The 22,567-nt window shown below is 40.1% G+C and overlaps 1 protein-coding gene across 2 annotated transcripts in view; it reads left to right on the top strand.

Moving 5' to 3' along the window:
- The window catches only part of VWA8 (von Willebrand factor A domain containing 8), a 285,585-nt gene that overhangs the window by 29,166 nt on the left and 233,852 nt on the right, over window positions 1-22,567 (top strand). For both annotated transcript variants that reach the window (XM_074961437.1, XM_074961449.1), the window contains exons 3-4: window positions 2,734-2,864; window positions 5,918-6,028. In XM_074961437.1, coding sequence (XP_074817538.1) covers window positions 2,734-2,864; window positions 5,918-6,028 — 242 coding nt within the window. The remainder of the gene's footprint in view (window positions 1-2,733; window positions 2,865-5,917; window positions 6,029-22,567) is intronic.

Genomic DNA, 22,567 nt, shown 5'->3' on the forward strand with positions numbered 1-22,567 from the left:
AAAATGCATTTAAAGTGAATAGGTACCAAATGCTATTTTTAGGGCAAGAGATGATTAGCCGAATATCTAGGTAAGATGAAATGATAAATAATTTGTATCTATTTTTAACTGATTGCATTTATTTAGATTTATAAAACAGATGCTCATCTTATTCTCTGGGTGTGCATATAGAATTAATTTTTCATAACAATATAAAAATGGTTGGATCATCCCACAAGCCAGTAAATGCACATAAAATATAATAAATAAAAAATGAAAGTCAGACATAGAAAATCACTTTGTATATTACTTATCTTTCAAGATCTGGTTTCTTTGTTTCTTCTGCAAGGCTTGGGTACATCACTAGCATCTGAAATTGTCTGAGATATCCTTTGATGCTTTATGCCCTGATTCTGCAAAGACTTTCACATAGCAATTATCTCAGAGGACAGCAGATAGCTGTATTCTGTGCCTCTTACTGGTCTTGCATAGAAAAAAAGTGGTCCTACGTATTAGTTCCTGCTTCTTACTGACTGCACAGCCTAGTTTAGTTAATTAGTACCCATTACGCCTGGTGTTTCGGGCAGCGATGGAGCTCCTCCACTCATATCCTTTTCTGGCAAGTCTTTCAATGGTTCCCCTGTTGTGCCCCAGATTTTTCAGCTCAGCTTCACCAAGTTGTTTTCAGGCGGCCTCGTTTTCGCTTGCCTTCAGGTGTCCATCTTATTGCTATTCTGTTGATGGAATCAGTTTCCATCTGAAAAACATGGCCAATCCATCTCCAACGCCTCCTGGTAATGATGGTGCTCATATCTTCTTGGCGGCACTGTGTGAATAAGTCTTGGTTTGAGATTGTTCTGGGACAAAAGATAGGGAAGGCAGATTGAATGGAATGAAGATAGTGTATACAGCCTAATATCTTTCTAAGTCAAGGGAGATGTGGTAACCCTTAAATTTTTCCAGCGCTCTTATGATTTACTGCTTCCCATCCTGGTTTTTTTGAATGTTTGATTCCTTGTTCTCTTTGAGGACCCACTCTGAATTCATGGTTCAGCTTAACCAGATGGCTCAGACCACACCCTTCCTTAAAAACTCTGCACTCTACAAGAATCGTCTGCCTCCATGGATGGAGACAGTGAAACCTATGTGAAAAAAGTTATGCCAGTTGGATATGTGACAGTCTTTCCACAATTCTGGGAGCTTGTATAAGGACAACATGAAATCTTTGGTTTGTTCAGTGCCAGACTCCCAAGGGCTTAGGGCCCTGGGAGGAATCCTTGCTTCATTGAAGTTAATGGCTGAATTCTCATTGACTTCCTTGGAGCTCAAATTTCACCCACTGCCTTGGAAGGTCCTCTCTGATTAGAAGGAAAAGGTGAAAGAACTTTTTTCATCACTGCCTAATTTCTGTGTTCCTTCATTGCCTCTTCTAAACAGTCTGCCGCAGTGGCAAGTCACAGAGGAAACATATGCTGTACCTAATGGCTAATGATTTTGTATGACTCAGTGCCAGTAGCTTTCCCAACACTTAGGATCCTAGGGGAGTTCTTCAGTGGCATGTCTGAGACAAAGAATAGGCTAACTTTTATATTGCTTTTGCCTTGGAAGCTAATTGGGAGTATGCTGAGGTGAGAATTGGATGTGTTGTGGAAGGCACAAAATCTTCTGTGACAGTTTCTGTCTACGAGAGAGATTGACTGGTATAGTCGGTGGTGGTATAACCATTCATAGAAACCATTTGCCTTTGAACGTATTTTTGTTTTTTGTTTTAAATTTTATCAAATGTTTTGGGCACATTTTTTGTTTGCAAGTCCATTACTATCTCTAGTAATGTACTGTAAACAGACTTAGGATTGTTTGATAAAAGGCTGCTGCAAAACATATAGGAAGTATGAAAATAAGACACAGAAGAATCTTGTTAATTTTTATTTTCGATTGGGAAATCTATTCCAAATTACCAAATTTTGCATATCAGAGAGTAAGCAGAAACACACAAATCAAAAACTATATCAACTGTATCAGTTTATGCTTTGAGCAGTATACTGGAATGTAAATTAACAGGATAAGTAGTATTTTTCTGGTATACTTCCATCCCTGACTTCAGCAACTCTAATGTAGAGCCAGTGGATCTGCTTTGAGTCTGTTAGCTTTCAGTCTGTCTTTGGAGGCTGCATAATATAGAAGACTGAAGTACTAAGATTTGACTAGAATTTTTAACTCTGCATAGCTACTTATCTGTATTATAGTAGATTAAAATGTATAGAAGAATTTGATTAAAAAAACCCCTAGCAAATTAGACCTTATTTGTCACTACAACTTAAGCTACTTGATCTGGTGCAAACATTACTATTTAATAAATATAATTTTATATGAAAGCAATGAGATATAGGCTAGATAAGTCCTGTTTCTCTAATAACAGTAGTAATTCATTTATTATTCATGTTACAGTAGTCAAGACTGGGGCCACATTGTGCAACTGTGACATGAATTTAACAAACAAATGAACGGAGTGAGGCAGGGAGAATGAGGGTAGGTAGGGAACATATGTGGTTACAGAGACTATGTGCACAATTAGCTGCTTTTGAGTTATTCAACTTTGGATTTATTTATTTATGTATTCAATTTTAAAGTCTAAATAAACAAGGAATACGATGTCAGTAATCCCTACTGGCCACCAACCTCATTTAACAGTATTTGTTTAAAGCTGCATAATTCGGACTAGAGTTAATTTATATATATATTTTTTTCTTACAGTGTCAGACAATTTGGCCCAATCTGTAGTCCAGCATCTAAGATGGATAATGCAAAAAGATCTTTTGGGGCAAGATGTCTTTCTTATAGGCCCCCCTGGACCTCTTCGACGCTCTATTGCCATGCAGTACCTGGTACGTTTTAAAACTTTGTTTATATTAATGAGAATGGAAGTAGTTAAGATTATTTAGTTGTTATTGTGTGTCTGTGTGTGTGGGTGCATGTGTGTCTATATGTGTGTAGGTGAGTGTATGTATTCTATTACTTGTTGAATTGTAAAAGGTAATATTAGAAAAGCTTATATGACTTGTTACTTAGTTGCCAAAGAACTTATTCCATGCACATGCTTTTCAAAGTTTGATTTTTATTTTACAATGAATAAAAAGTACAAACATTTAAGTGAATATTTTTTTTGCTTAATTAAATGTTACTAAGAAAAAACAGTTGAAAAAGTGTTACCATATGCAATCACAAATGGAAAAATAGCCTATTCTTTGTATTTCATACCTTTCGGAATCAAGATCTCTGCATACTGTAAAAGACAGTGAGCCACATTGCTTCCTCCATGGAAAAACTGAGGGAAGGGGTTGAGGGAAGGAATACTCTGAGGTTTTCCTTGCAGATTTTCCTCATAATGTTTAGGTAGAGATATGCATTTGTTTTTATCCTCTGTCCCCTGGGGAAAGGGGAGGGAGTGTGGCACCCACACCCTGGATCTAAAGTATCTGCTGGAGGTCTTGTGACTGCACCATGTGTGAGGTTTCCTGCCCACCCCACTATGATCCATGGGTGTGTGGCTTCATCCATTAGCTTTGAAATCTACCACAATGTGCCCTTTTCTGCTTTCTCAAGTTGTATAAAGAAAGCATTTTCCTTGCCATATGTTTTTCTTTTGCTTTGTTTTTTTACATTAGAAATGCAAATTGCATCTGTCCTGGGAGATAGTATGGACCATGAGAGAACTGGTATCGTTATAACTTACTAGATGTCAAGGAAATGAAATGTAATTAAATGGCAGTTATTCATAAGAACGGCCATACTGGGTCAGACCAAAGGTCCATCTAGCCCAATATCCTGTCTTCTGACTGGATAAGATTGCGTAAAAATTTTTTATGTTTGTGTGATGGGTTGCCCCCATTTGAGATGCCACCTGATGTGTTGAGATACCACTGAACTTGCCTGTTCTGCCAGCCAGTGTACCCTTTTTACCTGTCTTGCTGAGCCAGGCTATTCAGCCTCCTCCAGCACACACACAGGCAGGGCCACACCCAACTGCAGAACGACAGAGACACTGAGATCAGCTCTGGGGACCCAGCTTAAAGGACTTGCCCCAGCGCTCAGGTGTCCACTTCCCTTGGGGTGCAGATCTAATGGTTATTATGAAATCTGTCTCCTCCCTCACTGTGGAGGAAGGTATGCACAGCCTCTTCTCTCCCCCCCGCCTTTCCCCCTCAGTTATGAATTTCACAAACTGGGTTGTATTATAAACAAGAAATAAGTTTATTAACTATAAAAGGCAGATTTTAAGTGGTTAAAGGGGTAGCAAACAGAACAAAGCAGACTACTAAGCAAATAAAACACAACACACAAACTAAGCTTGTTTCACTAAAGAAATTGGTTACAAATAGTAATTTCTCACCCTAGATATTGTTACAGAAAGTCTTGAAAGGCAGCTGCACTGGCTGGCAGCTTGAGACTTCAGGTATTTCCACTCACAGACTGGTCGCCCTCCCAGCCTGGGTTCTACCCTTCTCCCCTCAGTTCCGTTCTTGCTTCTAGGTGTTTTTCAGTATCTCTTTGGGTGGAGAGGCAAAGGAGAACCACAATGATGTCACTCCCCTGCCTTTTATAGCTCTTGTTTATGGCAGAAACCTTTTGTCTCCCAGTGGAAGAACACTGGCATTTCCAGGGGTGGGTCCAGTACCAGGTGACTCAGACCAATGTCTCTGCAGGGCTGTGGCAGCCATTACTCGTAGGCTGTCTGGTGTGTCCACAGGAAGACTAAGCTCTTTCACAGCCCATTGTCTTTGCGAATGGGCCATTAGCCCTGTCTGGCTTTTCCATTATTGTACCTGAAGGGCTAGTTGGGAGTGACACCCAAAGTAATACATTTGAAATACAGATACATAGTCAGTATTCCTAACTTCAGATACAGAAGTGATGTTGGCATACAAATTGGATAATCACATTCAGTAAATCATAACCTTTCCAATGATATCGTACAAAAGCCATCTTGCATAAAGTATATCTCAGTTATGTCATATTCATATCATAAACATATTTTCATAAAGAATATGGAGTGAAACATCACAGTTTGTTTTGCTTACAAATGTTCAAATGAACTGTTTGGGAAGAAAGTTCTGGTAAAGATGCAAAACGCTTTCAGCTAAGAGCTGAGAGCATTCTTGGTGTGTATCTCCGAGTCCCCACTGAGGCCTACAGAAGAACAGGAGACCCACCTGATACTCCTGCTATTTCTAAGGTTAAAAAAAGCAAAGTAGGATACAAACATAAGGGGGGAAAATTCAAACCTATTCCATAGAACAGCGAAATGGCACAAACCCATTTTTTTTGTCTTATAGAGGTAATCTGTTAATTTCCGGATTTAAAACTTTAGTTATTAATATAAATAATAAATACCATAGTACTCAGGAGCTCAGTCATGGACTTGGACCCCATTGTGCTGTATAAACACAAACACAGTCCTTGCTCCAAAAAGCTTACAAAAAGTAACAGCATGATTCAGTAGGCAAAAAATGTAGTTCTTCAGCATACTCACAAGGATGTTTAAACTCAGTGGTTATTTTTCTGAGACCAATATTAACATCACTGAACAGAAGCAGGGTGGGAACTTATAATACTCCTGAACTTAATAGGAAACTTGTGAATTTTTGCTTATGACTCATTGCTTTTCAGTGGTCACTACTAGAAAGTCATCTTGGAGATAAAGCATTTTACAGGGCTTAGCTGTTCGGTTTAGAGAATTTATTGGTGGTTGTTATGATTTTTAGAACAGGTTTGGGGAGTATAAAAATTTTATTGAGCAAAAATTCAAACTGTTATGTGTGAGGAAGAAAACACTGTAAACATCTTAAAACTAAGAGAGATTAAATTTTTGTTCAGAGCTACTTTAAATGACTGTGCTGCAGCCTAGGGCTGTGTAAAAATTTCTCACTACTGCCCACAGGAGCTGACCAAACGAGAGGTTGAGTATATTGCACTATCAAGGGACACCACAGAAACGGATCTGAAACAACGCAGAGAGATCCGAGCTGGGACTGCTTTTTATATTGATCAGGCAAGTTGCTATCACATCCCAAACTTCTTACTGTTTACAGCTAGTCCAAAGGAAATTGCAGTCTGAAAAATCAAAAAGAAATACATTTAAAGCTGTAAATTGGAATTCCAGAAATATTGATTTAAGGTGCTTTTTTCTGTAGACCGAAAGGCTTATGTAGTCCACTTGATTTTGCTGCTTCTGAAAATGCTTCAGCACTGAGGCCTTGTTTACGCTACCGCAGTAAGTTGACCCAAGATATACTACTCCAGTTATGTGAATAATATAACTGAAGTTGATGTAGCTTGGGTCGATTTACAGAGGTGTCTACACTGTGCTGGGTCAATGAGAGATGCTCTCCCACCAACTTATGTTACTCTTCTTGGGGAGATGACCGGAGTTGACCGGAGAGCGTTCCGTGATTGATTTAGCGGGTCTTCACTAACTGCACACTGCTGCATCGATTGCCGCAATGCCGATCTACTGGTAAGTGTAGACATGGCTTGAGACCCTAAATTAGCAAAGTACTTAAGCACTGAAGTTAGTGGCACTGCTAATATGCTTAAAAGTTACACACATGCTTAAGGACCACATTTCAGGCCTTAAAGAGAAATGAGATGAACTTATTGGTACGTGGCTACATGCATTTTAAATAGAACTGTGTTCATTAGGAGCATTAATTTAGATACTGATGTTCTACCTACAATAATGAAACTTTCATAACCTAAACTTTAATTGATGGTAAGTAAATGTATGTGCCGTGTTACTGTGTATAAAGCCATAACAGATCTAATGACCTTTTAGTAATAAAAGGAAATATTATACTCCTCGTACAGGTGCATTAAATCTTAATTTATATTTATAAAGTGCTTTTGAGTTTCTCAGATGTAAGGTGCTATATAAATGCAAAACATTATAGAAGCCAGACACTAGTTTTCTGTAGTTTGTGTGATCCGCAGAGTATGGGTTGTTTCAAAATAGAGGAGGCTCTATGTAGGCTATCTTGAAATATACCCCAAAAGGATGATATAAAATAATGTATACAATAGACTTTGGATTTGAATTACTTCCACTGGCATAGCTGAGCCGGAGTTGAGATGCACCCCTGGGGGTAAGATTATAATAGTCTCCATTGGCAATACCAGGAGGGATGAGCTAGAGTGTCGATGAGAAGCACAGTCAGGAAAGTAACAAGTACTTCCCTCTAAATGGACAACCAACCTAATTCTCAATTACTGAGGGACAATCTCCACTCATTGATATATTTCACTTTCCACAATCAAATCTCTGTACAACTTTTCATGAGTGAGATACCTGAGTATCCAGATTCTAATATCTAAACCGTATTGTTAAATATATTCATCTAAATTTGTGTTATTGCTGATTATGTATTCTATGTATCATATGACGTTTAAAAACTAACACAATGCTCATCTGTGACTGCTCTGGAGATCATTCTCAACTCTGCTGCACCTCAGCCAGGTACACAGGAAACAGCCCGCCCCTGCTAAAGCCCTGGGAACTTTTGATTTCCCATTTCCTGTTTGATCTGCATTGGGAGCATGCCAGCTTGAGCAGAGCTGATCATGGAGACTACATGCCCCAAATGCGCTCCAGCCTGGTCTGCACAGGATGTGGTGGATTTCATTGCTGGGTGGGGAGAAGAGTCTGTGCAGGCAGAACTCTGATGCAGCAGAAGAAATGCTGACATCACTTGTGGAATGGGAGAGAAGGGCTACACGAAGGACACACAGCAGTGCGGTGTGAAAATAAAAAAACTTTGCCAAGCGTACCAGAAGGCAAGGGAGGCAAACAGTTGTTCTGGTGCTGAACCCCACACATGCCAGTTCTACAATGAGCTGCATGCGATTCTCAGGGGTGACTCTACCAGCACCCCCACAAGCAACGTGGATACCTCACGGGTGTGTGAGTCTAGGGACAACAAGGAGGACAATATGGTGGATGAGGAGGAGGAGGAGAATGGGAGACAGGTGAGCGGTGGATCCATTCTCGCCGAGAACCAGGAAATATTTTTAACCCTGGAGCCCTGTGGGTTGCAGGACATCACGGTGGCTGACTGTGATGCTGGGGAAGATACCTCTGGTGAGTATACAGTTACAATCAAAGTTCAGTTAAACTTTAGCGGACACACCCATTTGGTGGTATGGTATGTTTACTGTGAAGAAAAAGCGAGGTGCTGTGGCTCTCTGCTTACAAGAGGCCGCTCCAGCTACGCAGATGGTGTCCCCCAGAAAAGACTGTGTATGTGGATTGGGATAGCCTGGGAATCCTCAATGGATATCTCTAGGAAACTTTCATGGAGGTACTCTGCAATCCTTTGCAGAAGGTTTCTGGGCAGGGCAGTCTTATTTCTTCCACCATAGTATGACACTTTTCCACGCAACTCCTGAATTAATTCTGCTGGCATCATTGCGGTACACAGCATAGCAGCATAAGGACTGGGTCTATACCCAGACGCTTGCAGCATCTCCTTCCTTTCTGCCTCTGTTACCCTCAGGAGACTGATATCACATAGGGTTGCCCAGGGGAAATGGGGAAAGTTCTCATTAAAAGTGCTCTTACAAGAAAAAAAAGGGCATGCAGACCCCCCTCCCCATACACACATTCAGGATCGCCAAAACACACAGCTGCTAATGTGCCTTTACTGTGCTCGGCATGGATCAGCAAGTAGTTTAAAGTGGCTGATAGGGGACTGGGGCCCCACATGAGAGATTCTGCAATTTGGGAGTGAAAATGTCCCCCCCCCCCCCCCCGCCCCGCCGCCCACTGTAAACAGCTTCCCATGGTGCTATGGGGAAATGCTATTGTTCTTCTAGCTACCTCTGCTTCCGAGATTAGCCTTCCATAAAATTCATAAAAAGTGCGGTCACCCATGACCCAGGGGGGCCTACTCACTATGGCTGGAGCAGCAAAACGGCACAGTGAACAGTAACGGATTCTGATTATGTTATAGCTTGCACCTAGTGTAATAAGGATTTGTTTTTTTTATGAGAACGGCCTTGCTATGGAAGCATTTTATTCATGTACAATGGCTCCTTTATTTTTTCCTATGACTGACAGAGGGAAAAGTGTCCTTCGGTGTGTCATCAACACCTGAAAACAGACTTTTGATAATTAGAAGGAGGAGAAAGAGAACATGGGCGGACATGTTCACTGAGCGAATGAACGCCTCTGGGACAGCTGTGACAGAGCTGAGAGCGTGGAGGATTTCACTCTCCGAGAAGTTAGACATGGACATGGAGAGCAGGAAAACTTCCAGTGAGCAAGAGCGTGCGGCGCAGGATGTGGTGCTTCGGATTATGAGGAACCAAGCAGACATGTTGAGGCATCTGGTTGAACTGCAGGAACAGTAGCAGGAGGGTAGAGTCCCTCTGCAGACTCTGGTGGACAGCCAGCATGGCGCAGAAACACCCTCCCCGAAGTGTTCCCCGGGGCGTGGACGAAAAGTCCATTATCCCTTTCACTTAATGCACGGGGAGGGTACATGGAACAGAAGGTGCCAATTCACAGACCTTTGATGGTCTGGAATGCAGTATTATGTTACACAGCTGAAAATGTTTCTCCCGTTTCACGTTTACAACCCCTTTTCCCCAAGGTTACCTTTATTTTCTGTTCTCCCTCTTTACTTATGTTTGTTAAATAAAGTAAATGGATTTGAGAAATAAATGTTCTTTATTGAGTAAAAGCAGTGGGCTTGGGTTGGGGGTTGGCTTTACAGGGACAGTGATACAAGGCAGGTGAAGGTTTGGGAAAGCACAGTGCAGACAAGCAGCTCACATTACTGTGACTCATAATCGAAACGGCTTTTCAAAACTTTGCTGTGCTCTTCTTATTTCCTTGGTGTCTGGCTCAAAAATGGCTGCAATCTGTCTCAGCTGTCCCCTAAAAATTTCCTCCCCTTTTTTTCCACAGATATTATGGAGCACACAGCAGGCAGCTATAACCATGGGGATCTTCTCTTCACTAAAGTCCAACCTTGTTAGTAGACTTCTCCAGTGCCCTTTCAAATGACCAAAGGCACATTCAACCACCATTCTGCACTTGCTATGCCTATAGTTGAACCGCTCCTTGCTGCTGTCCAGCCAGTGTATGGCTTCATGAGCCATGGGAACAAGGGGTAGGCTGGGTCCCCCAGGATAACTATAGGCATCTCAATGTCATCAGTGTTCATTTTGTGGTCTGGAATAAAGTCCCGGATTGTAGCTTTTTGAACAGACCCAAGTTCCTAAAGATGCGCACGTCATGAACCTTTCCCGACCATCCTATATTGATGTCGGTGAAATGCCTCCTGTGATCCAACAGAGCTTGCAACACCATTAAAAAGTATCCCTTTCAGTTTATGTACTCTTTGTCAAGGTGGTCTGGTGCCAAGATGGGGATATGCTTGCCATCTATTGCCCCACTGCAATTAGGAAACCCAATCGCGGCAAAACCATCCACTATGTCCTGCACATTTCCCAGACTCACTACCCTTCATAGCAGAAGTCAATTAATGGCCCTGCACACTTGGAGCACAGCAGCTCCCACAGTTGATTTACCTACTCCAAATTGATTCCCCACTGACCGGTAACTGTCTGGCATTGCAAGCTTCCAAATAGCGATCACCACTCACTTCTCCACTGTCAGAGCAGATCTCATTTTTGTGTTGCTGAACTGCAGGGCAGGGGAAAGCTCTGCACAAAGTTCCTGGAAGGTGGCTCTCTGCATTTGAAAGTTCTGCAGCCACTGCTCGTCATCCCATACCTGCAAAACGATGCGTTCTCACCAGTCAGTGCTTGTTCATGGGACCAGAAACGGCATTCAGCAGAGTGCAGCTGCTCTGTGACTGCCAGCAGCAACTGTGAATTGTTTTTTTCAATGGCTTGCAGCCGGGCTGCTTGCAGGACATTGCTATGTTCCATGTGGCAGACCCTACTTCGGGTCTGGAAATACTGCAGGAGAAGGCGCGAGGTGTTTGAGATGCTCACAGCAAGAGTGCACAACTGAGCAGGCTCCATGCTTCTGGGGTTATGGCGTATGCGCAACGGTTTTAAGGTGCGAAAACCACTGGGTTGTTTGCCATTGAGCACAGTGCATCATGAGATGCCGACGCAATGTTCCCATTCTCCCTTGTGACAACGTTTTGGTCCCATGAGGCATTGCACGAACTTCCCAAAACACACTGCGGCAAGTTGCGCTTTGGGATAGCTACCCATGATGAACTGTTTTGTGCATCAATGCAGGTACTGCTAGTGAGGACGCACTCCATCGAGACAATGTGCATGGCCACACCATGCTCAATCAACTTAATTCGGAGGCTCAAGGTCGAATTAGATAAAGTCGACTTAATTTTGTAGTGTAGATAAGCCCAGAGTTCTTACACCAGGTCCGTCACCCGGTATCTGAGTGCCTGCTGCTTCTGACCCCCTGGAAAATGGAGAGCAGCTTTAAATTCTGAACATCAGGGAAGCCTGTAGCCTGAGTGCTGCTGGTGGAATAAAGCCCTATGTATTTCTCAGCTGCTGAAGATAAGTGAGGCTCTGTGTAGCACAGCTTGTGCCATGATGATGTCTCTGAACACTGACATTTTTCAACATTTAGTACTACAATCTTATACAGTAACTAAATAATACTGTACCGAAACTAACGCTGGCATGCTGTTACCAGAAATTATTTTAAAATAGTGAATCAGGATTAGGCTCCATGATCACTGAACTAGAAAATACAGTGCCTTGCATGGTGACAGGTTTCAGAGTGGTAGCCATGTTAGTCTGTATCAGCAAAAAAAAACTGAGGAGTACTTGTGGCCACCTTCATGAAGTGGGTTTTCGCCCACGAAAGCTTACGCCCAAATAAATTTGTTAGTCTCTAAGGTGCCACAAGTTCTCTTCGTTTTTTTTTTTTGAACTACAAAAGTTTGCCGAACTTCTGTCTGAGACTGTTAAGAAGATAATGTTCTTATTTATAGCTCTAAGTTTAATATATCTATATATAGAGAGAGAGAATAAATACTGTAAACTGACATCTTAGTTGTTTTAGAAGCATTCTTATTTGAATGTAGTCTTTTTACGTGGAGTATCTGAGTATGAGGTTCTAATCTTAAATGTGATTTTTTTTTAAATATAGGTTTGAGAGATCTTAATGGATTAGAAATAGTAAACTTAACTGCATATTTTTATTATGAAGCAATGGGTTGAATCTTTTTGAAAATTATGGTGTCTGTGGGTGCATTTGGGAATGGATCTTTTTGATGGGTGAAAAAGTATTTACTTTTGGACAGGTAAATTACTTCAAAAGCTGAGAAAACTAAGCTGTGGTGAAATAATGGAAAACCTCAAATTATATGTTATACTTAGTTTCTGTTTTAAATTGTGTAAAATAAAAATTTTATAATGGGTTAATGACCAGTTACTTGGCCTCTGTCAGGTAATGAGAGTCAAGTATTGTTTTCTTGTCTTTGCTCATGGCCATTAATTTCTCTATCCAGTCATTAAATGACTGTTACAAGCCTCCAGAGATGCCGTTATTGCTGCTATGAAGACAATTAAGTAACCTCTTGACCTTCTGTAATTTATTACATGTGTTAATTATGTTGCATGTGAAGTAATTAGTCTGAATTTTCTTGTATTACTTAAACATTCAAATGGCCTCTTCTTCATATTTGGTTCTTTTTATAGACAGAGGAGCTGGTCTCCAGAGAATTTTTGTACCGCTTAAACTATATCTGTTTAGAACCTGTCAGGGCATACTGCCTTCTGGGTGCCCCCTCATGGTCCGGGGTGGCTTTGCAGCATCCTGCCTCAGTTTTTCCCTTCCAGGGGCTCCTTACCTAAATGCCACACACAGGAGTACCATCGAGTACCATCCCTCCTTGGAGGTATGTTTGATTAATAAAACAGTTCAAAATAAAGTTCTCAAATCCATTCATTTACCCTGTTATTAGGTAATGCTCAGGCCTTTTTTGCCTATCTTCTCCCTTGTCTGTAGTCTCATTCCCAAGTTCAGATTTTTCTGATGGAGCATACTTGCTCCTAGCAGCCTTTGTACTCCCGTCTCGTCTCCCTTCGCATTTCCCCCCTCTCTGAAACTTTCCGCTGCTCTTTATGGGGCTGGGAATCAGCTGATCCCTGCTCAGGTACGTCTCCTTAGTACTAAGGTTGCTAGCCACAGGCCTCTTGCCCTTACAAAAACAGTATAGTTAAATCAGTGTAACACCTTAGGGTATGTGTACACTACCATGGTAAGTCGACCTACGCTACGCAACTCCAACTACGTGAATAACCTTAGGTCGAGTTACTGCGGGGTCTACAACACGGGGGTTGACGGGAGAAACTTTCCCATCGACTTACCTTACTCTTCTTGTTGTGGGTAGAATACAGGGGTTGACTGGAGAGTGATCTGCTGTCGATTTGGCGGGTCTTCACTAGACCCACTAAATCGACAGCCACTGGATCGATCTCAGAGCGTCGATCCCAGCTGTAGCGTAGACCTGCCCTAAGTGTGGATGCAGATAAACTGGTATGAAGTTTCTTATACAAGTATAGCTTATTTTTGTAAATTTACGGGATTTAGGTCAAATTTTTTTGTGTATGGTTGCACCGTTCCCATTCTTATTTGTCTTTTTACATGTCACATACCAAAGAGCAATATATACATCAACTTAAATTTGCATCCAATGCAAATCATTAACAGCGACCTCATATGCTTTGGTATCAATTATTGCATCCCAAAGAAACTGTACAGAAAGAATGTTGCCCCGGAGGGAATGAACAGAACAGGTAATCATCAAGTGATCCATCACCTGTCACTCATTCCCAGCTTCTGACAAACAGAGGCTAGGGACACCATTCCTGCCCATCCTGGCTAATAGCCATTGATGGACCTATCCTCCATGAATTTAACTAGTTCTTTTTTGAACCCTGTTATAGTCTTGGCCTTCACAATATCCTCTGGCAAGGAGTTCCATAGGTTGACTGTGTGTTGTGTGAATAAATTCTTTCTTTTGTTTGTTTTAAACCTGCTGCTTATTAATTTCATTTGGTGACCCCAAGTTCTTGTGTTATGAGAAGTAGTAAACAACACTTCCGTATCTACTTTCTCTACACCAGTCATGATTTTATAGACCTCAATCATATCCCCCCTTAGCCGTCTCTTTTCCAAGCTGAAAAGTCCCAGTCTTATTAATCTCTCCTTATATGGAAGCCGTTCCATACCCCTAATAATTTTTGTTACCCTTTTGTGAACCTTTTCCAATTCCAATATATATTTTTTGGGATGGGGCGGTCACATCTGCACAAGGTATTTAAGATGTGGGCGTACCATGGATTTATATACAGGCAACATGATATTTTCTGTCCTGTTTTCTGTCCCCTTCTTAATTATTCCCAACAGTCTGTTTGCATTTTTGACTGCCGCTGCATGTTGAGTGGATGTTTTCAGAGAACTATCCACAATGATTCCAAGATCTCTTTCCTGAGTGGTAACAGCTAATTTAGACCCCATCATTTTATCTGTATGGTTGGATTATGCTTTCCAATGTGCATTACTTTGCATTTATCAACATTAAATTTCATCTGTCATTTTTTTTGCCCAGTCACCCAGGTTTGAGAGATCCTTTTGTAGCTCTTCGCAGTCTGCCTGGGTCTTAACTATCTTTAGTAATTTTGTATCATCTGCAAATTTTGCCACCTCACTGTTTATCCCTTTTTCCTGATCATTTATGAATATGTTGAATAGGACTGGTCCCAGAACAGACCTCTGGGGGACACCACTATTTACCTCTCTCCATTCTGAAAACTGACCATTTATACCTACCCTTTGTTTCCTATCTTTTAACCAGTTACCAATCCATCTTCCCTCTTGTCCTGTGGCAACTTACTTTGTGTAAGAGCCGTTAGTGAGGGACTTTGTCGGAGGCTTTTTGAAAATCTAAGTATACTATATCCACTGGATCCCCTTGGTCCACATGCTTGTTGACCCCCTCAAAGAATTTTAGTAGATTGGTGAGGCATGATTTCCCTTTACTAAAACCATGTTGACTCTTCCTCAACAAATTGTGTTCATCTGTATGTCTGACAATATTTTTCTTTATTATAGTTTCAACCAGTTTGCCTGGTACTGAAGTCAGGCTTACAGGCCTGTAATTGCCGGGATCACCTCTGGAGCCCTTTTTAAAAATTGGCGTCACATTAGCTATCCTCCAGTCATCTGGTACAGAAACTGATTTAAATGCTAGGTTACAGACTACAGTTGGTAGTTCTGCAATTTTACATTTGAGTTCCATCAGAACTCTTGGGTGAATACCATCTGGTCCTGGTGACTTATTGCTGTTTAATTTATCAATTTGTTCCAAAACCGTCTCTAATGATACCTCCATTTGGGACAGTGCTTCAGATCTGTCACCTAAAAAGAATGGCTAAGGTTTGGGAATCTCCCTCACATCCTCAGCCGTGAAGACCAATGCAAAGAATTCATTTAGTTTCTCTGCAATGGCCTTATTGTCCATTTGTCCACTGAGTGCTCCTTTAGCTTCCTGCTTCTGATATACTTAAAAAAAGAATTGCTATTACTTTTTGAGTCTTTGGCTAACTGTTCCTCAAATTCTTTTTTGGCCTTCCTAATTATATTTTTACATTTCATTTGCCATTGTTTATGCTCCTTTCTATTTTCCTCACTAGGATTTAACTTTTTAAAGGATGCCTTTTTTCCTCTCACTGCTTCTTACAAGAGGGACTATCTTGTAATCCTTGTGTCCTGCCCCTCAAATGAGGGCATTTTCTACCTAAGAGTCTGATCCTACTCTGCTACTTGCAGATGAAAACCCTAAAATTATTGGCATATTTTGTAATAGGGAGAAAGGACTATACCGATTAACACCCTGTTTTCATTTTTCAGTATTCAAATATCGATTTTTTTTTTCCTCATGCATGTCTTGCTTTCTATGTTTGATGCAAATTTTCTGAACTATTGTCACTTTAGTAACCATTTGGTTTTTGCTGTGAATAGTTGCTTCCCTCCATGCTAAGCAGTAGGAGTTATAGAGAGCTAATGCTGCTTTTGAGTAGTGGTGATGCTGAAGATGTTTGATTTTCTTCTGGCTATAAATTCTATCTTTTGGCTATAAATTTTTTCATACATCCCTAACCTCTTCCAACAAGGATAACATCCATCTGGTTGGGTAGAACCTAGAAGGCTATCTTAGAACCACAGAATATCAGGGTTGGAAGGGACCACAGGAGGTCATCTAGTCCAACCCCCTGCTCAAAGCAGGACCAATCCCCAATTTTTGCCCCAGATCCCGAAATGGCCCCCTCAAGGATCGAACTCACAACCCTGGGTTTAGCAGGCCAATGCGCAAACCCCTGAACTATCCCTCCGTGGGTCTGGGCCTCCCTCTCTTTCTTTTAACAATCAACTAAATGCATGAAAATAAACTCCAACAGCTGTTACATTAACCCCATGAGATAGGTTTGTTTTAACTTATATTATTTCAGTTCAACTCTATGTCCATATTAAGAACATTTTATTATAAATATATAATTATATATTCTGCATCTTTAACATTTAGCAAAGGCAGTGTACATTAAACTGTGCACCTTGAATGGTAATATAGTTTGTGTATATCATTAAAATAAAATTTTAAGATAAGAAATTACCACTTGAATGATGCATTGGTGTTCACGAAGAATTTGCTTAAATAACTATGAAAATGTTTTTGGTAAACTTTGCTCAGCCATTCTAGATTTTGGAATGTGGATTTTTCTGCTTTCTTACAAAATTATTAGTGTTACAATAAATATTTGGCTGCTTACATGCTATATTTATCAACTAAAGTATTACAGCATTGTTCATTCTACCCAAGAATGTTTGGATTAGCAACAAAAACAAACCAATTTTAAAACTATATACCAATACATTTTTGCCTTTTTTTATGCCTAGCCTATTAGAAGAAGCAAACCAATCTGAGTATTCTCCAGTAATGCTGTTGGCTGGACAAGACTGCAGGTCTTTTTAGAAATTAATAAAAATCTAGATTCACCTGGCTTGTGTTGCATGATTTTAGGGTAGAAATCGTGAGATTCCGGTTTAACTGCAAAAAGAAAAAAAAGGGAATTCAAGTTTACTTTTCATCAACCACATTTCAGCTTCTCTTTTATTCTGGGCTCAATTTATGACATATATAGTTGTGATCAGTCACGTTGGCTAAGTAATGGACAAGTTCTCTGAATCATTTTTCAGTTTTGACCTTGTGTGTTTCCGGGTTTTTTGGCTTTTTTTTCACTAGATCAAAACCAGGTTACTGTTAGGCTAATGTAAAAAGGCTAATGTAGTGCCCATCTTTAAAAAAGGGAAGAAGGAGGATCCTGGGAACTACAAGCCATTCAGCCTCACCTCAGTCCCTGGAAAAATCATGGAGCAGGTCCTCAAGGAATCAGTTCTGAAGCACTTAGAGGAGAAAAAAGTGATCAGGAACAGTCAGCATGGATTCACCAAGGGCAAGTCATGCCTGACTAATCTAATTGCCTTCTATGACGAGATAACTGGTTCTGTGGATGAAGGGAAAGCAGTGGACGTGTTGTTCCTTGACTTTAGCATAGCTTTTGACACTGTCTCCCACAGTATTCTTGCCAGCAAGTTAAAGAAGTATGGGCTGGATGAATGGACTATAAGGTGGATAGAAAGCTGGCTAGATTGTCGGGCTCAACGGGTAGTGATCAATGGCTCCATGTCTAGTTGGCAGCCGGTATCAAGTGGAATGCCCCAACGGTCGGTCCTGGGGCCGGTTTTGTTCAATATCTTCATAAATGATCTGGAGGATGGTGTGGATTGCACCTTCAGCAAGTTTGCAGATGACACTAAACTGGGAGGAGAGGTAGATATGCTGGAGGGTAGGGATAGGATACAGAGGGACCTAGACAAATTGGAGGATTGGGCCAAAAGAAATCTGATGAGGTTCAACAAGGACAAGTGCAGAGTCCTGCACTTAGGACAGAAGAATCCAATGCACCGCTACAGACTAGGGACCGAATGACTAGGCAGCAGTTCTGCAGAAAAGGACCTAGGGTTTACAGTGGACGAGAAGCTGGATACGAGTCAACAGTGTGCCCTTGTTGCCAAGAAGGCCAATGGCATTTTGGGATGTATAAGTAGGGGCATTGCCAGCAGATCGAGGGACGTGATCGTTCCCCTCTATTCGACATTGGTGAGGCCTCATCTGGAGTACTGTGTCCAGTTTTGGGCCCCACACTACAAGAAGGATGTGGAAAAATTGGAAAGCGTCCAGCGGAGGGCAACTAAAATGATTAGGGGACTGGAACACATGAGTTATGAGGAGAGGCTGAGGGAACTGGGGATGTTTAGTCTACGGAAGAGAAGAATGAGGGGGGATTTGATAGCTGCTTTCAAGTACCTGAAAGGGGGTTCCAAAGAGGATGGCTCTAGACTGTTCTCAGTGGTAGCAGACGACAGAACAAGGAGTAATGGTCTGAAGTTGCAGTGGGGGAGATTTAGGTTGGATATTAGGAAAAACTTTTTCACTAGGGAGGTGGTGGAATCTCCTTCCTTAGAAGTTTTTAAGGTCAGGCTTGACAAAGCCCTGGCTGGGATGATTTAATTGGGGATCTGTCCTGCTTTGAGCAGGGGGTTGGACTAGATGACCTCCAGAGGTCCCTTCCAACCCTGATATTCTATGATTCTATGATACTGCTGAGACTGACAGTAGTATGATCCTTTAGTAATCTGTCAAATTATTCCAAACCATCCCTCAGTTGCTTTTGTATGTCTAATGCCCGTGTAGAATTCTTGCTATGTTTTGATCAAAGTCCTCCTTGTCCTCAGTGCAAGTGTCAATATATTTATTGTTGTTGGATGCAAATATAGAGATACACAGTCTTCCTGACAATTCCATTAAGCCTGATTGTGGAAAAATGTTGAAGAGGTGGTGAAGGTGTTGAACAGAGTCTTAAATGATCATTCATGCTATATTTCAATGTTGTTGATGTTCTGAAAAAATGTCACTTGCTCCAAAATTCTGCTATTCCACTTTAATAGACAAAAGTTTCATTCAATGGAGAATCTGAAGAAAACTATTTTGTGTCGATTATGGGAAGAGCCAGTCTCTATCTTGCCACTTAACAACTTTGGATAATGTTTACACATTTGACTTTAGAGGAAGTATATATTATTATTACTTCAATTCATTTACGCATTTTTTCCCCACTAAGAATCATCCATTTGCAGTATTTCTCAGCACCTTTCCCATTGTAACTATAGCAAATGTGAAACAATCACCTGGTAAATTCAGTGCTTTTGAAGACTCAAAAATAAGATGAGTTAGCCAGTTTTATTTAGAATCATTTTATCAGATGCTTTCCTCATCTTTCAGGTATTCATAATTACTAATATAGTCTCATAAACTAAGCAACCCAATAGGACACAGCTCCATATTTTCAACATCCAGTGACAGCTGATTTCACTCACGAGCTTTACCTCTCTCTACAATTGCCAGTACATGCATTTTGTCACAATATAATTTTGCTCCATGGCCACTGTTTACCTCATAGCAGGATTTACAGATTCTTGTAGTTGTCTTACTTTGTATTGGTCATTTGGAGATGCACAAAATTGTGTGATTATAGGAAAGACTATAAAATGTTTTTTTCTGGAATTTTTGAATGTAGGAATTCATGGCTTTAAAGTTAACTTTTTTTAGGTGTGGAATAGACTGTAATAAGCAATATTCATAACATATTTATTCTATAAGCCATTACCAGCCAAATAACATTTTATTAAAGGTTTTTGCTTTAGGACAACAAATCAGCCTATTTTAACCACTGAATTTTTACAGTGTATATCCCCCAGGGCAGGTATCCAGGTAACCATACTGTCATTGCTTCTGGGCACAGGTGGTCGGTTGGAAGGAAAGAGCTTGTTTCTATCTGATGAGCAAAATAGTCCCTAGCTACAGCTACAATAAACCTAGAGAAAAACATTTCACAAATTCCCCTCACCCTTTTAACAAGAACAAATATTCAAAACCAGGATTATCAAGGTGATTTGTTGCATAATTTCAAAACCCGTTGATTGATATTTTGAACATGTTGAACAAACATTACAATGAGCCTTGGTTGGAGGCTGAGAACCACAACAATCTCTGTATTTTTATTATATAACTAAGAAGACAGTTTCATGGAAACATTTTTAAAAAGATTTTCAAAGAAAGATTTCAAACTTTTTCTGTCCCTCTCTCCTTCCCCCTTTATTTTTGTCATTTTTTTTTTAAACTAAAATACATATCCTGATGCAGATAAAACTGAAATAATGGATGTTTTGCATTATGTCTGGTTTATTGAAAATACTCTAGTTGTGAGCCATCAGAATGCATAAATATGTTTTTCCAAAGGAAGATTTATAGCTGTTTTGCTTTCAGGAGCAACCTTCATTGGATATAATGTTAATACTACTTTCCATGAGTTCTCTAGAGGTAGATAAATGCTGTGTGCATATTTCATAGGATTTTGGAGAGTGATTTCTAATACTTCATAGCTGCACTGTAGAAATCCATAGAGAGCATAATCGGATGAATATCATAGTGATAAAATTAATACCTACATATTATGGTGATGGGTGCGTTATAAATAATTTTCATGGAAGGTGAAAGAAATTGGCTGTAGACAGAAGCATTTAAAAATAAATAAAATTGTAATAAATGATAAGCAAAAGAAGATATAGCATATTTGGAAAGATAACATATACTGAGAAATGTGTTTTTAAGGCAAAATCTTAAATAATTTGTCATGTCCAGAAGAACGGGTTATAAACGGAGTTTTAATTAATTGTTAAAATTTGGTCAGACTCATTTTCAACTAAAAAAAAAAAAAGTTAATGTAGAAAAATACGTTCCTTATGGAGTAAAATTCTGATCATATTATTAACTGGTAGCCTGCTCATTCCTCCAAATTAGTGATTCTGTCATACACCTGCTCATAACATGCAAGAAAAAGCATAGATTTCCTTCATGTTTGAACCCTCACAGTGAATTTGCACTGATGTTGGTAGGATATAAATTCTGGAAATCTACATCCATAGTATGTGTATCTCAACTAAGGCAAAAAGATACTATGGATACTCAAAATATTTTGAAACGATAATGAGCAGTTTGTGTATTTTCCCCTGGCTAGTAAAACTCACTCATAAAGTCTTTATAGCTTTATAATATGCAAATCCTTCTAAACTGGAAAATTAGTAGTTTGTTGAAGTTTATTCTGGGTTTCTCCACACCCCCTATTTACACAAAGTAGGAGTGTTTTGCTCATGCAAGCTCTTGGATTGACAACTTTGGAGACTAAAGTTTTCTATTAAGTCAGTTGGAGCATATTATTGAGTTGATCGATGATCTCCCTAAACAAGAATGTCAAAGTAGTTTTCCTTTGATACAAGAATTTTATAGTTGGGGATGGAGGGTAGGAGATAGGACATTTTATGCTATGTGTTTGAAATAGTAGTATGACCGGGGTGTTGTTTTAAAAACATACTTTTTGCTCTGAGTCAACAGAATAAAACTAATTTAGAAATCTTTTGCTTTTGGAAGCAATTAATTTATGTCCACCCAGTGATTCATTTTAAGGGAAAATAACACGAGGGCTGCTTGTTATTTGCTAGTTGCATTCCAGATTCCTCAGATGTTTGTTTTGAAGCTAGATATTCAATCAGAAGTTTCTGTAGAATTTATTTGCAGGTGCAAGAGAAGGGGACTTGATTTGGAGGCAGGTCCCAGGGTATTCAGTTTGTCTTTCTCTTCTAAGTCGCTGGCTTGAATCCAGTTTATATAGGATAGTATTCAGGAGTCCTGAGCTTCTGATGATTCTTTAACCTTTGTGAAATGAGCCGGTGGTCTCCGTCCGTTTGCTAGTGGACACATATAACAAAATTACTGTCACAATTGACTCAACTATTTGCAATCTTACTAGAAAAGCCAAGGATTTAAACAGAAATGATCTTCCACACTGTCTTTAGAAGTGCCTCTGCCAAAACAGGTTTTAGACATGCTGTCAAGGTTCCTTCCCCACTCTGAACTCTAGGGTACAGATGTGGGGACCTGCATGAAAGACCCCCTAAGCTTATTCTTACCAGCTTAGGTTAAAAACTTCCCCAAGGTACAAACTTTGCCTTGGCCTTAAACAGTATGCTGCCACCACCAAGCGTTTTAAACAAAGAACAGGGAAAGAGATCACTTGGAGATGTCTTCCTCCAAAATATCCTCACCAATTGGTACAGGTGAACACAGACCCAAACCCTTGGATCTTAAGAACAATGAAAAATCAATCAGGTTCTTAAAAGAAGAATTTTAATTAAAGAAAAGGTAAAAGAATCATCTCTGTAAAATCAGGATGGAAAATACCTTACAGGGTAATCGGATTCAAAACATAGAGAATCCCTCTAGGCAAAACCTTAAATTACAAAAAGGCACAAAAACCGGAATATACATTCCCTCCAGCACAGCTTATTTTACAAGCCCGTAAACAAAAGAAAATCTAACACATTTTCTAGCTAGATTACTTA

The sequence above is a fragment of the Natator depressus genome, chromosome 1, assembly GCF_965152275.1.
Source record: "Natator depressus isolate rNatDep1 chromosome 1, rNatDep2.hap1, whole genome shotgun sequence".
In the NCBI taxonomy this organism is placed as follows: domain Eukaryota; kingdom Metazoa; phylum Chordata; order Testudines; family Cheloniidae; genus Natator; species Natator depressus.